General features: G+C 44.4%; 1 protein-coding gene across 1 annotated transcript in view; it reads left to right on the top strand.

The window, feature by feature from the left end:
• Positions 1–17075, top strand: part of LOC137334463 (structural maintenance of chromosomes protein 1B-like) — a 99420-nt gene that overhangs the window by 11714 nt on the left and 70631 nt on the right. The window contains exons 5-7 of the mRNA XM_067999143.1: positions 924–1162; positions 1636–1894; positions 11466–11606. Coding sequence (XP_067855244.1) covers positions 924–1162; positions 1636–1894; positions 11466–11606 — 639 coding nt within the window. The remainder of the gene's footprint in view (positions 1–923; positions 1163–1635; positions 1895–11465; positions 11607–17075) is intronic.

The raw sequence follows: 17075 nt of genomic DNA, 5'->3' as shown, positions 1-17075 counted from the left end.
CCAATTCAAATTTTAGGGAACTATAGATTTCTGTGCAAGTTCTTGCATTTTTAACTTCTTGAATTTACAGCAAGATGCCCACCCCTGTGTGTGTAAAATGCTCTCGTGCATATTCGTGGTGGACATTTACAGTTTGGCATGGGAGAATGTCGTCTGGGATCATAGTCGAGGATGGTACAAGGCGCAGAGAATAAGAAACAACAGACTAAAAATGTGGTTGGAAAAAGATACTGGAAGTTAAAGGATTTGTTTTAATAGTCGCAAAACTACCTCGGCTACTGTTGAATAATGGCATTAAGTTCCTGGGTTTAATTGCCTACTCGGCAGACTGCTGTGGACGCTCCACTCAGTAAAACCTGGCGGAACAGAAGAGGCCCAAAAAGGTTCTTGCTAAAATTATTTTAGCCAGGAGGAACAGGACTGTTCATCCAGACTCCACAAGATTAATGTGGGCTGCTGCCACCCTGAGCTCCACCTACTCCAAAATCGTAAACCCACCCCCCTTCCCCGGCCAGGTCAGCCTTGGGGTCACCCAATATTTCATTGGCCTGGAGCCAGCGAGTGACATCTGCACGCTTGTTTAGTGCTGCAGTCCGCTGCATATATGTTAATGAAGCCCTGCCCTCAAAATTGTCCAGGCTTCCCTCCGGCACTATTGGGTAGCCAGCTGGCACGTTGTGCTGGTTGGCCGCTAGATAGTTGAAATCTACCCTGTTGCAAATGTTTGCTCTCTTGTGCAATGTGGTAGCATGTATTTGCTTAACATTTTTTGCTTTAATATGCTAGATGTTTCACTACTTTGTATATATGTTTAGAACAGAGTGATAACATTTGGTGATCATTGTATTTTATTTTTGATATTTTAATGATGAATACTTTCATTCACACTAAATATTACATTTTTCTTATGATTGAATGCTTAGGCAGATCGTTACCAAATGTTGATAGAAGAGCTGAAAGAAAGCAGGATTCAGTTGCAACTCTTCCTTTTGTATTATAATGAGATGTTTATAGAAAATTTTGGCAATGATCTACAAGCAAACAATAAAGTTATAAATAGTCAGCAAATAAAGCAGGCCACAACAGAGGAAGAAATGAGAGCCATGAAAAAAGAGTTGGGTAAACTGAACAGAGAGCTGCAGCAGGTAGAAAAAGAAATAAAGTAAGTTGTTGTACCTCAGTGCAATCAAAATGTACTTTTGAATATTAAACTGCCAATCATAGGTACTGCTTGAATTTTACAAAGAAAATGGCTGAGATGGAAGATCTGCTTTTCATATTTAAATTCCACATTAAAAAAGGAAGATTAAAAAAAATAAAAGTTATCTCAGTGTTAAGGTATTCTCCAACTTGACCTCAATTTTTCCCTTAGTAGCAATATTCCATAAAGGAAAGGTAGTGCATAGAATAGCTCAATCCTGCTGTCTTGCACTGCATAACTGTATATATCCCCTGGTCAGTTGCACTGGTTACCAACACCCTGAGATTTCCACAGTGTGAAGTGGACATAGTTCCAATGGTGTGGAACTCCTGCCCATTCCCACTCTTGCCCACCATGTCACCAATTAAAATTCATCTTATATTGGCCATGAAGTTATTAGTGAATTTTATTTTATTTTATTATCACATCACCAGAGCTCATGAATCTAATCTGAATGAGAAGCGACCCAGCTACATCAAAGCTAAGGAGAACACAAGGCACCGCATGAAGAAGGTCGAGACAGCTAGGAAATCTCTGAAGAACAGTGAAAAACAATACAGCATCCACCAGCAGGAGGTGAAGGAATTGGAGTCGGAGCTTAAAGATGTGAATAAAGTGTGGAAAGAGTTTGAAGAAAAGGTACAAGAAGAACTCAGCAGCAGAGGTCATAGCATGGAACTGGAGGAGAGCCAGGTAAACATTTTACGTTATCTGTACCTTTGACTCCTTAACTTCTTCCATCAGACAGAATGGCTATGACATTCTGCAGGCCTGCAGTGCCAGGATTGCACCTGCCGAGAACCTCCACCACTGGCCCTGGTGAACTTTGAGGTCTAGGGGAGGTTTCCTCTTCTGCAGACTGATGGCAGGTGCTGCTCCAACAGCAATGCATCTTGCCGGAAAATCCGGTGACTGCTGCCATGTCCTGGGGGGGGGGTCCCTGGAATGAACATAGATATGCCCCAATAACACCCTTTGCAAAAGGGTGGCACTAAATGGGGGGGAACAAACTGAGATTCCTGTTTCTCCTGGAGTCCAGGCCACTATCCTGATCCTGGTCTTGCCAAATAAAAGGTTGGGAGCCCCTAACGATGGGGATCCCTGGCTTTGACGCTGCTGGCTTTGTAAGGGGTGGGTGGAATCCCCAATAGTAGGCTAGGACCTGGCATATCCGGGTCCTGACCTATTTTCCAGCCCTTTAACTGCACTCCTACCAGAATGTGGCTGAAGTGCGCCAGAAGAGACAAAGATTTTCGGCCCAAAGTCTCTAGCTTCAGCCACTCCTAGTTTATTTTTCTTTTTGGAACAAACAACATGCCTTTAGGGATCTGTATCGCCTGCCTCTGTCAAATAATTAAGTGGGGCAAAATACCCATCTATTACTATAGCTAAGCTATAATAGGTACTCATTCTTGCTCATCCTCAGTACTGTGTGTGTGTGTCCCCGTGTGTGTGCCCACTAGTAAATCTCCCATAGCATTTCTCATGTTGAGTTGGAACAGGGATGTTGTACGATGTAGGTTTATCAGCGACACTGATTTATCAGCTTTGAGGGCAGCCCAGGTTCTGATAGACCCTGAAACTCCATCCCATGACTATCACTACTCTAGGAAGAATGGGCCAATGCTGTGGAGTTTAGAAGAATGAGAGGTGATCTCATTGAAACATATAAAATTCTTAGAGGGCTTGACAGGATCGATGTTATGGGATTTGGGTGTCCTTGTATGTGAATCACAGAAAGTTAATGTGCAGGTACAGCAAGCAATTAGGAAAGCAAATGTATGTTAGCTTTTATTGCAAGGGGATTGGAGTATAAGAGTAAGGAGGTCTTGCTGCAATTATATAGGGCTTTGGTGAGACCACACCTGGAGTAATGTGTACAGTTTTGGTCTCCTTAACCTAAGGAAGGATATTGCCTTAGAGGGGGTGCGATGAAGTTCACTAGATTGATGTGGGAGCTTTGCAGGGGCAGAGTCTAGCATAATTGAGGGTTCGTGGCTATACATTGGTTGCGGGGGGGGGGGGGGGGGGGGCGGGCGGCAGGAAAATAGAACCCGAATTGCCCGTGGCTATCAGACATCAACCGACCACCACAATCTTATGTCAGCTTCCTCCCCCTCCTGTCTGTGACATCAGGTACTCACATCACCACTTTACTCCTTGTCAGCCTGTTCCTGTCTTTACATAGAAACACAGAAAATAGGAGCAGGAGAAGGCCATTCGACCCTTCGAGCCTGCTCCGCCATTCAATATGATCATGGCTGATCCTCTATCTCAATACCATATTCCTGCTCTCTCCCCATACCTTGATGTCTTTTGTGTCTAGAAATCTATCTAGCTCCTTCTTAAATATATTCAGTGACTTGGCCTCCATAGCCTTCTGTGATAGAGAATTCCACAGGTTCACCACCCTCCTGAGTGAAGAAATTTCTCCTCATCTCAGTCCTAAATGTCCTACCCCGTATCCTGAGACTGTGACCCCTTGTTCTGGACCCCCCCCAGCCAGGGGAAACATCCTCCCTGCTTCCAGTCGGTCTAGCCCTGTCAGAATTTTATATGTTTCAGTGAAATCCCCTCTCATTCTTCTAAATTCTAGTGAATACAGGCCTAGTTGACCCAATCTCTCCTCATACGACAGTCCTGCCATCCCAAGAATCAGTCTGGTGATCCTTCGCTGCACTCCCTCTATGGCAAGTATATCCTTTCTTTGGGTAAGGAGACCAAAACTGCACACAATACTCCAGGTGTGGTCTCACTAAGGCCCTGTATAACTGCAATTAGACAACCTTGCTCCTGTACTCAAATCCTCTTGCAATGAAGGCCAACACACCATTTGCCTTCCTAACTGCTTGCTGCACCTGCATGTTTGCTTTCAGTGACTGGTGTACATGGGCACCCAGGTCCCTTTGTACATCAATATTTCCCAATCTATCACCATTTAAATAATACTTTGCCTTTCTGTTTTTTCCTTCCGAAGTGGATAACTTCACATTTATCCACGTTATACTGCATCTGCCATGTATTTGCCCACTCACTCAACTTGTCTAAATCGCCTTGAAGCCTCTTTGCATCCTCCACACAACTCACGATCCCACCTAGTTTTGTGTTGTCAGTAAACTTGGAAATATTACATTTGGTTCCCTCATCCAAATCATTGATATATGTTGTGAGTAGCTGGGGCCCAAGTACCAATCCCTGTGGTACCAAACTAGTCACTGCCTGCCACTCCGAAAAAGACCCATTCATTCCTACTTTCCGTTTCCTGTCTGTTAACCAATTTTCAATCCATGCCAGTATATTACCACCAATCCCATGTGCTTTAATTTTGCACACTAGCCTCTTATGTGGGACTTTATCAACGGCCTTCTGAAAATCCAAATAAACCACATCCACTGGCTCTCCCTTATCTATTCTACCAGTTATATCCTCAAAAAACTCCAGTAAGTCTGTCAAACACGATTTTCCCTTTCATAAATCCATGTTGACTTTGTCTAATCTCGTTGATATTTTCTAAGTTACATTATGCCTTAAGACAATTAGTGCGTTTGGCCATTACAACCTTTAATAAACATAAATTTCCTTAAAGTAACAAATTATTTAATAAAATGCTCAAAAATTCATTGTTTACAGTTTTCCAGTTTATATAGAAAATAAATTCCTTAACCCTCAAACATGGTACAGAAGAGAGATTTTTAAACCAAATTTTCTACCTTTTTAGATTATCAATCTTTGTTGACCGTTAGAAAGAAAAACAAATAAAAGGACCATGCCAACACTTCAGTCCCAGATTCAGGAACCCCTTTCAGTGCATTCCGGTGCTCCTGATCCCAGGATACCAGAACCCCCCTCTCTGTGATCCCAGATCCCAGGACTTGTCTGTGTTTCTAGAACCACAGGACCCTCTCCCGGTTACAGATTCCAGGCCCTTCTCCTCCAAGTACTGCTCGACCCATTAGTACCAGCCCCAGGGTGCCCCTAATGCTGCTAAATCAGTGTCCCTGATAATATTACTTGGTGTAATATCCCTGTTAAAATCCTCCATTTCACCATGAGCAATTGCTAGTATAAATATATATCTATATCTAACGATGTGTGTTTGTTTTGCTTTTTTGGCCCCTCTTTGGCACTAATTCTAGCAAAACAAATTGATTCTCCAAAAGTACGGCAGGAGTCGCCTTTGAGAGTCAGATGAACTATCCAGTTGCTCATCAGCACAATTGAGAAACCAGCACCTAAGATGTCCTGCAATCGTCTGGTTTGTCTTATTACTGGAAATTGTTGGCATTGTGGTATTGACACCGCAACCATATTTGAACCAGCTCCCGTGTCATTTATGTAAGCTGTTAAAGAGCTTACTCTAAGGTGGGGGGGGGGGGTCTGAGAGTTTATACACATTACAGGGAGGGGAAAGGGGGGCCTAATAGGAATATTGGATACATTGGTGATAGTGATCATCCCTTGGTGAGTTTATTTCATTTCATGAATTTAATCTCTCAAACAACCACTGTGGTCACATCTCATAAAGCAGGGACAGGTAATGCCATTACTACGATTCTAATCTGTTAAACTACAAAGAAAGCCAACCCAGTAGCAGTCATTGGTGCCATTTTGAGTGGAATTTATTTCCTGAAACATTATATAATTGACGTGGTACAATGCCACTTCTAATCTTTACTGAATGAAATGCAAAATACTGCAGATGCTGGAAAATATGAAGTAAAAACAGAAAATGCTGGAGAAGCTTTGAATCAAATAGCTTCTCTCAAGACTGTCATCTATATGTATTGCAGAGAACTCTGGTTGGCATGGATATCAGTAACGCAATACGTCTAGGCAAAAAGGAACTTGCCTTTACGTTACAACGTTTGTGACTCCGGAAATTACAGACGTACACACAATGTTAGATTAACCGTTAACACTTTTATTTGTCTAACTTGAGTTAGATAAACTTTCAACATTGTCTAAACATTGTTAACATAGGAACATTTAACTTAAATTTAATCTTAACTTGCAGTTTTCAGTTAGTGGTAAACAAGCAGCCTGAAGTGGCAGTTGGTTACCTAGTTAATTAGGTGATTGGTTAGAACTGGTAATCTACTGTCAGCTGGGGCTGACTCAGGTGATTGGCATTCTAGCTAGCATAAATTCAGAAGGGTTTTGCTAATGCATGGAGTGAGGGAGCACAGAGTAGCAGCTATTGATGGAGTCTGGTTTTGACAGAGTCTATAATTGGGAATTTGGTGAGTGAGGGGATTTGGTTAGAGTGGAGTGTACTGAGAGCGGGCCACAACAACACCAAAACAAAACTGCAGTGTGATGTCACAGGTAAAGCAGGCAGGTAGGTGGTTGGTGGTGAGTATCTCTTCTGTTTTCTTCTTTCTTAGGACTGTGGGCTAAGTAACATAGCATAAAACTAAATTATTTTTTAAAAATTAATTTAGTTATAGCAAGTAGCATTTTTTTAGTGACTCAAGGTCCCTAGTGTAGTTAACATTCTCTAAATTAAGAGTAATTTAAAATAGTATACTCCTTTTTAAAGGGAGTAACTAATGAGCTTAATCTAAGGCAAGTCATGGCAGCAGAGCTTGCACCTGTGATATGCTCCTCCTGTGCTATGTGAGAAGTCATGGACACTACCGGTGTCCCTGGTGACCATGTGTGCTGGAAGTGTGTCTAGCTGCAGCTACTGGCTAACCACATTTCGGAGCTGGAGGTACGGGTGGATTCACTGTGGAGCATCCGCGATGCTGAGATTATTGTGGATAGCATGTCCAGTGAGGTGGTCACACCGCAGGTAAAGATTACGCAAGCAGAAAGGAACTGGGTGACTGCCAGGCAGAGTAAAAGGACTAGGCAGGTAGAGCAGGAATCTTGTGGGGCCATCTCCCTCTCAAACAGATATTCTGCTTTGGATATTGTTGGGGGAGATGGCTTATCAGGGCAATGCAGCAAGAGCCTAGACAGTGGCGCCACGAGTGACTCAGCTGCACAGGAGGGGAGGATAAAGAAGGGGAGAGCGATAGTGATAGGGGATTCCATCGTAAGGGGAACAGATAGGTGTTTCTCTGGCTGCAGATGTGACTCCAGGATGGTATGTTGCCTCCCTGGTGCTAGGGTCAAGGATGTCACTGAGCGGCTGCAGGACATTCTGAAGGGGGTGGGTGAACAGCCAGTGATTGTGGTCCATATCTGTACCAATGATAGCAGTTTTAAAAAAAAAAGGGATGAGGTCCTGCAAGCAGAATATAGGTAGTTAGGAAATAAATTTAAAAAGCAGGACCTCTAAGGGAGTAATCAGATTACTCCCTGTGCCACGTGCTAGAGAGAGCAGAAATAAGAGAATATACCAGATGAATGCGTGGCTTGAGATGGTGTAGGAGGGAGGGGTTTAAATTCCTGAGGCATTGGGACCGATTCTGGGAAAGGCAGGACCTGTACAAGCTGGACGGGTTGCATCCAAGCACAACCGGGACCAATATCCTCGTGGGGGCATTTGCTAGTTCTGTTGGGGAGGGTTTAAACTAGTATGGCAGGGGGATGGGAACCAAAGGGCAGGTAAGATAGGACAAATTCAGACCAGGAAATGGGAAGTAGGAAAGCAGTTAGTGATTTAGTCAAAAGCAAAAGAAACCAGGGTTAAATAGTGTTCAGCACAGGAATTTGATGAGGTTAAAGGGTATATACTTCAGTGCAAGGAGTATTCCAAACAAAGCAGATGAGCTAAGGGCACAGATAGACACATGGCAGCATGATATCATTGCTATAATGGAAACCTGGCTTAAAGAGGGGGATAATTGGCAGCTCTATCCCTGGATATAGTGTTTTCAGGCAGGATAGAGTGGGTGATTTTTTTAAAAAAGGAGGGTGGGGGGCAGCATTATTGGTTAAGGAATCAATTACAGTTGTGAGAAGGGATGATATGCTAAATGGATCATCAATTGAGGCCATATGGGTTGAGCTAAGAAATAAAAAAGGGGTAGTCACACCACCAGGAGTGTACTATAGACCCCTGAATAACGAAAGGGAGATAGAAGAACAAATATTTAGGCAAAGTTCTGAGTTGAAAAATAAGAGGGCAATAAGTAGGGAACTTCAACTACCATAACATCAACTGGGATTCAAACAGTGTGAGGGGCACAGAGGGTGCAAAATTCTTGATTGGTGTGCAGGAGAACTTTTTTAGCCAGTACGTGACAAACCCAACAAGAGGGGATGCAATTCTAGATTTAGTCCTGGGAAATGAAGATGGGCAAGCGGGTGAAGTGACAGTGGGTGAGCATATTGGGCATCGTGACCACAATTCAGTTAGTTTTAGCATTATTATGGAAAAGGACAGAGTTAAATCAGGAGTAAACATTTTAAATTGGGGGAAGGCACATTTTACAGAACGATGAGGTGATTTGGCAGAAGTGGACTGGACACAACTACTTGAGAAATCAGAGGGAGGCACTAAAAAGTGAAATTCTACGGGTACAATGCAGACACGTCCCCTCAAAGTAAAAGGGTGCCACTGCCAAATTGAGAGCCCCCTGGTTGTCTAGAAGTATACGGGGCAAGATAAAGCAGAAAAAGAAAGCTTATGACTGTCACAGAAAACTAAACTGCAGAAAGCCTAGAGGAGTACAGAAAGTACAGGGATGATGTAAAAAAGGAAATAAGGAAAGCAAAGAGAGGGCACGAAAAAATATTAGCTAGTAAGATTAAAGAAAACCCAAAGATGTTCTTAATGTACTGATAAAACAAGAGGATAGCTAAGGAAAAGGTGGGACCTATCAGGGATGATCAGGGTAACTTGAATGTAGAAGCAGAGGATGTGGGTAGGGTTTTAAATGAATATTTTGTCGCTGTATTTACAAAGGAAAGAGATGATCCGGACATAGTAGCTCAAGAGGAGAGGTGAGAAATATTGGATATGGTAAACATAATGAGAGAGGAATTACTAGAGGGACTGGAATCCTTGAAAGTTGATCAGTCATCAGGGCCGGGCGGATTGTTTCTTAGGCTATTGAAGGAAGCCAGGGAGGAAACAGTGGATGCTCTGAGGATCATTTTCCAATCCTCACTAGATACAGGGGAGGTACCGGAGGACTGGAAGACAGCAAACGTAGTACCATTGTTTAAAAAGGGTACGAGGAAAAGGCCGAACAATTGTAGGCCGGTCGGTCTTACCTCGGTGGTGGGCAAACTATTAGAATCAATACTGAGAGATAGGATAAACTGTCACTTGGAAAGGCATGGTTTAATCAGGGATAGTCAGCATGGATTTGTTCAAGGACAGTCATACCTTACAAATCTGATTGAATTCTTTGAGGAAGTGACAAGGAGGATTGATGAGGGTAGTGCAGTGGATATTTTCTGCATGGACACGGTCCCACATGGCAGACTGGTGAGGAAGGTAAAAGCCCATGGGATACAGGGAAATGTGGTGAATTGGATCCAAAATTGGCTCCGTAACAGGAAACAAAGGGTAAAAGTCGATGGATGTCTTTGTGAATGGAAATCCGTTTCTAGTGGTGTGCCATAGGGCTCAGTGTTGGGTCCCTTGCTGTTTGTGGTGTATATTAATGATTTGGACTTGAATGTAGGGGACATGATTGGCAAATTTGCAGACGACATAAAAATTGGGCGTGTAGTTGATAGTGAAGAAGATAGCTGTAGACTCCAAGAAGATATCAATGGGTTGGTGGAGTGGGTGGAAAAGTGATAAATGGAGTTCAACCCGGAGAAGTGTGAGGTAATGCACTTAGGGAGGGCAAGCAGTAAATGGGAATATTTTGAGGGGTAGAGGAAGTGAGACCTTGGAGTGCATGTGCACAGGTCCCTGAAGGTGGCAGTACAGGTAGATAAGGTTGTGAAGAAGGCATACGGAATGCTCTCCGTTATTAGCCGAGGTATAGAATACAAAAGCAGGGATGTAATGATGGAACTGTGTAAAATGCTGGTAAGACCACAGCTGGAGTATTGTGTGCAGTTGTGGTCACCACATTACAGGAATGACATAATTGCTCTGGAGAGAGTGCAGAGAAGATGTACAAGAATGTTGCTAGGTCTTGAAAATTGCAGCTATGAGGAGAGATTGGATAGGCTGGGGTTGTTTTTCTTGGAGCAGAGGAGGCTGAGGGGTGACTTGATTGAGGTGTACAAATTTGAGGGGCCCAGAAAAAGTAGACAGGAAGTACCCAGAGGGTGGTGGGTATATGGAATGCACTGCCTGAATTGATGGTAGAGGCAGGGACCCTCAACTCTTTAGGTGCAGGTCCAGGTATTTTTAAAAGTGCTGTAAGGTGCAGGGCTACGGACCGGGTGCTGGAAGGTGGGATTAGAATGGGCACCTGGTTGTTCTTCAAGCCAGCGTGGACACGATGGGCCGAATGGCCCCCTTCTGTGCTGTATCTTTTCTATGGTTCTAAACACAATTTTAGCACAACATACACAGAGTAAATACCTTAAGGGTTCCTGTTTATGCTACCCAGACTCAAGTGCTGGTCAGGCTTATCTTGTCCTGGGTGCCTCAACTTGGTGACCAAACCAAGGACTCGTTCTTGACTGCACTGCCCAGATCTCTCACTACCCTCATATATTTATGTCCTGAATTATCGTGGCTGCAACATGATTATCAATTGTGTGCTGATCTCACTTGATCAGTTTAGTCAATGGGCCTCATGACCTATCTTCTCATTAACAGTCAGCCTAGCAACAGTTTCCCAATTTAATATATTCCACGTGTCAATTCAACAGTGACCATCGGGTTTACGATATTAGCTGAATCCCTTGATGGTTGACATACATGTAAACTTGCAAAGCCCTCACACGTGGCACTGGTAACGTGGCTATGCTTCTCAAGAATACAAGAGTTGGGAGCATTGTTGCATTATAGACCTTCAGCTTGTTCTTATACAGAGTCACTAAGACATCACCTTTTATGTTTATGTAGAAGTCCAGAAAATTTGTTTCTTGATAAGTGCATATACTTTTTGATAATGAGTGCATCATTAGACAGTGCCTATTTTCAGACAAGTGAATTGAGTCATGGCTGTTAGTTCTTTGTTGGGTTTTACTTGTATTTTCTTAGCTTGTAACGTGGTTGTATTTTGTATGACGGAATCTTGTAAACATATTGAAAACAAAGATAAATACTTCCCAGAAACCTTGAACCGATACTGTTGAGTGTTGGAAAACAGATTATTCATTAATTTTTGATCATCTATTGCTGTAATTATCATTCTGTTTGCCTATTAAACTTGATTTTTATTTGCTTTTACAGATTCAACAATATAAAGAACTGAAGGAACTGGTGAGAAAACAAGTGTCCACAGTGGCCCATATGCTGGAGAAGCTGCGACGGGAACAAAAGGCTGATCGGGACAAGCTGGAACTAGATCAAAGAAACTATAAAGATTTGGAAGTAATCAGATGAAATTTGCACATTAAAGATACATCACCTAGTTTTGCCACTAAAATGCAGAAAGTAATCAATGCTCTAAACTAATTACAAAACAATGAACAGTTCTGATGCTAATCACTGGGATTAGTGCAAATTTGTCAGAAACTTATATTAAATGACTAAACCTGTAAGTCATTTTATTCGTTCTAAATTGTATTTCACTCCTGCTTCCCAACTTCTTGTTTAAAAAAAAATCTTAGATCTGTGCAGATTTATTGTCTTTTTAAAAAAAAACTTACTTTCTAGGTAATTTTTTTTGTAGTAATTTTGGCAACCTTCTCCGCCCTCCCCACTATAAATTCCTATGTCCACATTAAGAATGGAAAAACCTGATGTATGACAGGCTGTGGCACCTTGGTGCTATATTATCTTTACCCCACAAATTGCTCAAAATGCTTTCTGAAAATTTTTCATCTCCCAATTCAAAAATCACTGCTGACCTGTATCCTGGTCTGGTTCCCTCCCTCAACCTGAAACTTGCCTGCAGCCGTAGTCAGATCCTACTTCCCACCCATGACTATCAACGTTTTCCATTATAAATTCATATGTCCATATTTATAATGGTAAGTGCATGTACAAACTTATGTTGTAATCATTCCCTCCTACCAGTGGTAGGGATGTAGCCAGCTCCTCAGCTTATACTACAGAGAAATTCCAACATAGGGCTCGATTTTGAAGGGGTGGGGGGTTGTCAATGTGCGCGCAGTTAACCCGACTCATAAAATCTTACCGTTTCCCATGCGATCACAAATTAATTGGTGACCCTTAACATGGCTTCCGGATTTGCTGTCCGAAAGCTGCACAGTGGCTTGACTGCGCACCCGCATAACAGGCTGTCGGCTGAAGCGGCTCCATGTGAAGGGCCATTGCTCCAAAGGCTTTTGCTGCAGCAAACACCAAAAAACACAATGGCGCAGCACAGGGGCAAGGCTGCTCCAAGGTTTAATAATGCCTCAAGGTAGCAGCTACTGGCGAGGAGGAGGAGGAAGGGGAAGTGTTTTATCCTGCGGATGGGCGGAAGGAAGTGCACTGCCTCTGCCACCAAGAATGCCTGGCTTGAGGTGACAGGCGGTCACCAGCAGCAGCAACATCTCCACACCTGGGTCCAGTGCTCACCCTCTGATGCATTCCTTACACAGTCAGCCTCAGCCTCACCCAAAGCAATGCATTCATTGGCTGGCCACTTCATCATTCACTCACACGTACGTACTTTCTCCCCTCCTATGAGAAGAGTGCACAAAATGCACACAAGAGGGCGAGGACTGGAGGGGAGCCACAGCAAATAGTGATCCTCACAGATGCGGAGGAGGAAGCCCTGCAGATTAGCCACGCCCTCAAGTGCCTGTTCGGCGGGGATGCCAGGACTGGTACCCCACAAACGTCTGGTGACACAACTTCAACATTCATCACACACAACATGAATTGATGTTAACAATGATTGGCATGTTGAACACCTCCGTATGCTCATTGCAACATGACACATCTGTGATGATGCTTAATATTGACTTCTGTTCTCTTACAGGCCATTCAACGACTGCAGTGAAGGCAGAGGCGATTCCTCAGAGGAGCTCCAGGCCTCTGAGGGCGCATCATCACATCTTAGCGAGCCATCCACCAGCACAGATACTCACACCTCGGTTCCTAGTAGTCAGTTAGTTGGGTTGGCACCTGGTGAGTCACCACATACAAATGAGCACAAGCAAACACTGGTGGCCGGGGCAGCTGTGGAGAGTCCGTGTCGGTGGGCACACTCCTCTGCTCAGCTGGATGCAGATGCTGAACCCCAGGGGCTATCCTTTAAAAGGAGAATGATTGAGGGATAGCAGCACATTTGCGAGGTAGTGGAACAGGTGCCACGCGCACTCTCCTCAATAGCCCAGAGGATGGTGGAGTCCAACTCCTGGATGAGTGGCATGGTGGCGCAGGTGCGAGAGGGAATCTCTGAGTTAGTGTTACAGGGACATGCACAACTGTCTGAAACAGTGTCGCAGGTAAGCATGTTTGTGATGGAGAGAAGACTAGCCTCCGTTGAGCTTCAAGCACAGCTCTCAAATGAGTCCATTCAGGTCCTGACAACGACCTTTCGGACTCGAGGTGAACAACATTCTGCCGTCTTAAACGGGCTGACAAATACTTTAGAAGTGGCCTTCCAAGGAGGGTGGTAGGGGTGATGTGGGCTTGGCCCAGGAGAGGGATGATGGCGAAAGGGGACATGGAAGTCTGGATGCTGCTCAAAGCACTCCCACGTCTAACCCATTGCCCCCCCTCTCAACCAGTACCCGCAATGCTGCCTCCTCTCCAGGTGGCCGAGTCAGCCCCTGTGCAGGTGGACCAGTCTTTGGAGAGGCCCTCACGGGCTCCAAAACCCAGAGGACGTAGGCCGAAAGCAGTCAGGGTATAAACATGAGCAACCTGCCACCACTACCACTGCTGCAGCCACAGGGGATGCACCACGTAGAAGTAGTAGGAAGATACAGGCTAAGGTCACAAAGGGTTTGCACAATGTCGTGTTTTTCATTTATTTGTTTTTTTTATATTCACATTAAATGTTATCATTCTCACCACTTGTGCCATGTCTTGCCCATTCTTGATTGGCTTTTGTGATAGCGCCCTTTCATGAGTTTCATCAACGACGATACTTGATGCCACCCATTGGGTCACTTTACAGTGGGTGTATGTGTAGTTGCAAGATTGTTTTGTTGTGGGGGGGGAGATTCTGGTGTTGGTACTGCACTTTCCAGGTGGTCTGAGCACTGGACTCTTCACACTTTCTGATGTTGGGAGAACCATTCAAATAGTAGTGACTCCCTGGCCTCATGAGCATCCAAGTGAGCTGCTGCCCTGGCCATCGGTTCCTCCTCCTCCTTAGTGTGGATGGGGCCTCCTGAAGCGGCATCCCTCTCCGTTGTGTCTTCTTGTGCAGGACACGACACACTGCTATAATGCGTCCCACTCTGTCTGGTGCGTATTGAAACACTCCCCCAGAACGATCAGGGCATTTTGAGCCATCCTATAGCATGCTCAATTGTAGACCTGGTGGCGATGCTGTTGCTCGGCGATGGGGTTCCTCAGAGGTGCCATGAGCCACGTTCGCAGGGGGTATCCCTTGTCCCCAAGGAGCCAGCCCTTAAGCATGTTCGGTGCATGGAAGAGCACCAGGATGTTGGATTCCCTCAAAATGAAGGAATCATGGCAGCTGCCAGGGAATCTGGCGCACAGGTGAATGAATCTTTTGCAGTGGTCACAAACGAGCTGAGCATTGATGGAGTGATACCCCTTACTATTGATGAACAGTGTTGGCTCGTGTGGAGTGCTCATGTTCCTATATGGGTGCAATCAATTGCACCCTGTACCCATGGGAAGCCAGCCATTGAGTGGAATCCCGCTGCCCTCTGTCCGGCTGAGGTCGTCCATGGGGAAGTTGACGTATTGTGAGGCCCTGCAAAACAAGCAGTCAGTGACCTGCCTTATGCACTTGTGTGCAGACGACTGAGACACCCCGGCAATGTCACCAGTGGCATCTTGGAATGATCCGGAGACGAAGAAGTTGAGGGCAGTGGTGACTAACTGCAACGGATAATGAGATGCCGCCAGGCCCAGTAAGGAGCCACTCGGCATGAAGGAGGCTGCAGATGTCTTCGACCACCTGGCAACTCACTCTGAGCCTCCGTATGCACTGCTCCTCAGAGAGGTCCAGGAAGCTGAGCCTCTGTCTGTAGACCCTATGGCGAGGGTAGTGCCTTCTATGACGGCGCTCACTCTGTTGTTGCCCTCTGCTCTTCTGCAGGTCCCTGTGGCGCAGCACTGTGTTGTGGAAGTGCACGCCGTGCTTGGCGAGGATGGTGATGTTGCTCGTCCTCGGATGTAGTGGTGAATGCAGCCATGGTGCCCCCTGTCCTGATGTCAGTTTGAGGGGGTCCAAAAAGTTGGTAAATATGTGTAAACCGAAGAATTCTGAGTGTAAACCAAGAATTTTCAGTCTAAACACAAAAATCTCCCAGCCAAAAGTTTGTCTGAGACACCTGCTGCAATAACTTGCCTTTTATCCCCATCTGTCAAACAGGCATTTAAATGTCCAACTGGCTGCTGCCTGAAACACATCTCCTTGAACATGGAGTGTTTCCCACAGCACGGGAAACACGCTGAGGTTGAATTAAAATTGCACCCCTGCCTCAATCTCCACAAAATTAACTACTTAAACAAGATCAACGATGTCAATAAGTGGTTTAACTATCGTCCTGCCAGCTTTAATTGCCGGTGGAACATCCAGAATCGTGAAGGTGCGTCTGTGGCAACCCTGGAAGTTGGCGGGTTGGAGCCACCTTCCGAACCTGCTCGGGATATTCCTGATTTTCGCAGCCCCCAACACACCTGCAATTCAATTTTAAAATCTGCCCCATTGAGTCTATAGCTTAGAAACAGGCCATTCGGCCCAACTGGTCTATGCAGGTTCCACACAGGCCTCCTCTTTCTCCTTTGTGTGCTTATCAAGCTTCTCCTTAAATGCATTTTTGCTATTTGCCTCAACTACTCCTTGTGGTAGCGCATTCCACATTCTTACCACTCTTTGGGTAAAGAAGTTTCTTCTGAATTCCCTATTGGATTTATTAGTGACTGTCTTATATTGATGACCCCTAGTGTTGGACTCCCCCACAAGTGGAAACATTTTATCCACGTCTATCCTATCAAACTCTTTCATTATCTTAAAAACCTCTATCAGCTCACCCCTCAGCCTTCTCTTTTCTAGAGAAAAGAGCCCCAGCCTGTTTAGTCTTACCTGATAAGTATATCTTCTCAGTTCTGCTATCATCTTTGTGAATCTTTTTTGTACCTTCTCCAATATCTCTATATCCTTTTTTATAATATGAAGACCAGAACTGTGCACAATACAAGTTTGGGATGACTAAGGTTCTATACAAGTTTAACATAACTTCTCTGCTATTCAATTCTATCCCTTTAGAAATGCACCCCAGTGTCTGGTTTGTCTTTCTTATGGCCTTATTAACCTCCATTGCTATTTTTAGTGATTCGTGTATCTGTACCCCTGGATCCTTTGTTCCTCAACCCCATTTAGAATCTTATTATCCAAGCAATATGTGGCCGCCTCAGTCTTTCTACCAAAATGCACCACCTCACACTTGCCTGTATTGAAATTCATTTGCCGATTACATGCCCATTCTGCAAGTTTATTAATGTCTTCTTGCATCTTAACGCATTCTTCCTTTGTATTAACTACACCTCCCAATTTTGTGTCATCTGCAAATTTTAAAATTGTACTTCTGATTCCTGTGTCCAATGTAATTGATGTAAATTGTGAACAACAATGGTCCCAGCACCGATCCCTGTGGAACACCACTTCCCACCTTTTGCCAATCTGAGTAGCTACCCTTAACCCCTTTTCTGTTTTGTGGCCAGCTTGCTATCCATTCT

The sequence above is a fragment of the Heptranchias perlo genome, chromosome 18 (genome assembly GCF_035084215.1).
Source record: "Heptranchias perlo isolate sHepPer1 chromosome 18, sHepPer1.hap1, whole genome shotgun sequence".
NCBI classification, from domain to species: Eukaryota; Metazoa; Chordata; class Chondrichthyes; order Hexanchiformes; family Hexanchidae; genus Heptranchias; species Heptranchias perlo.
This window is presented reverse-complemented; position numbering and strand designations above follow the sequence as displayed.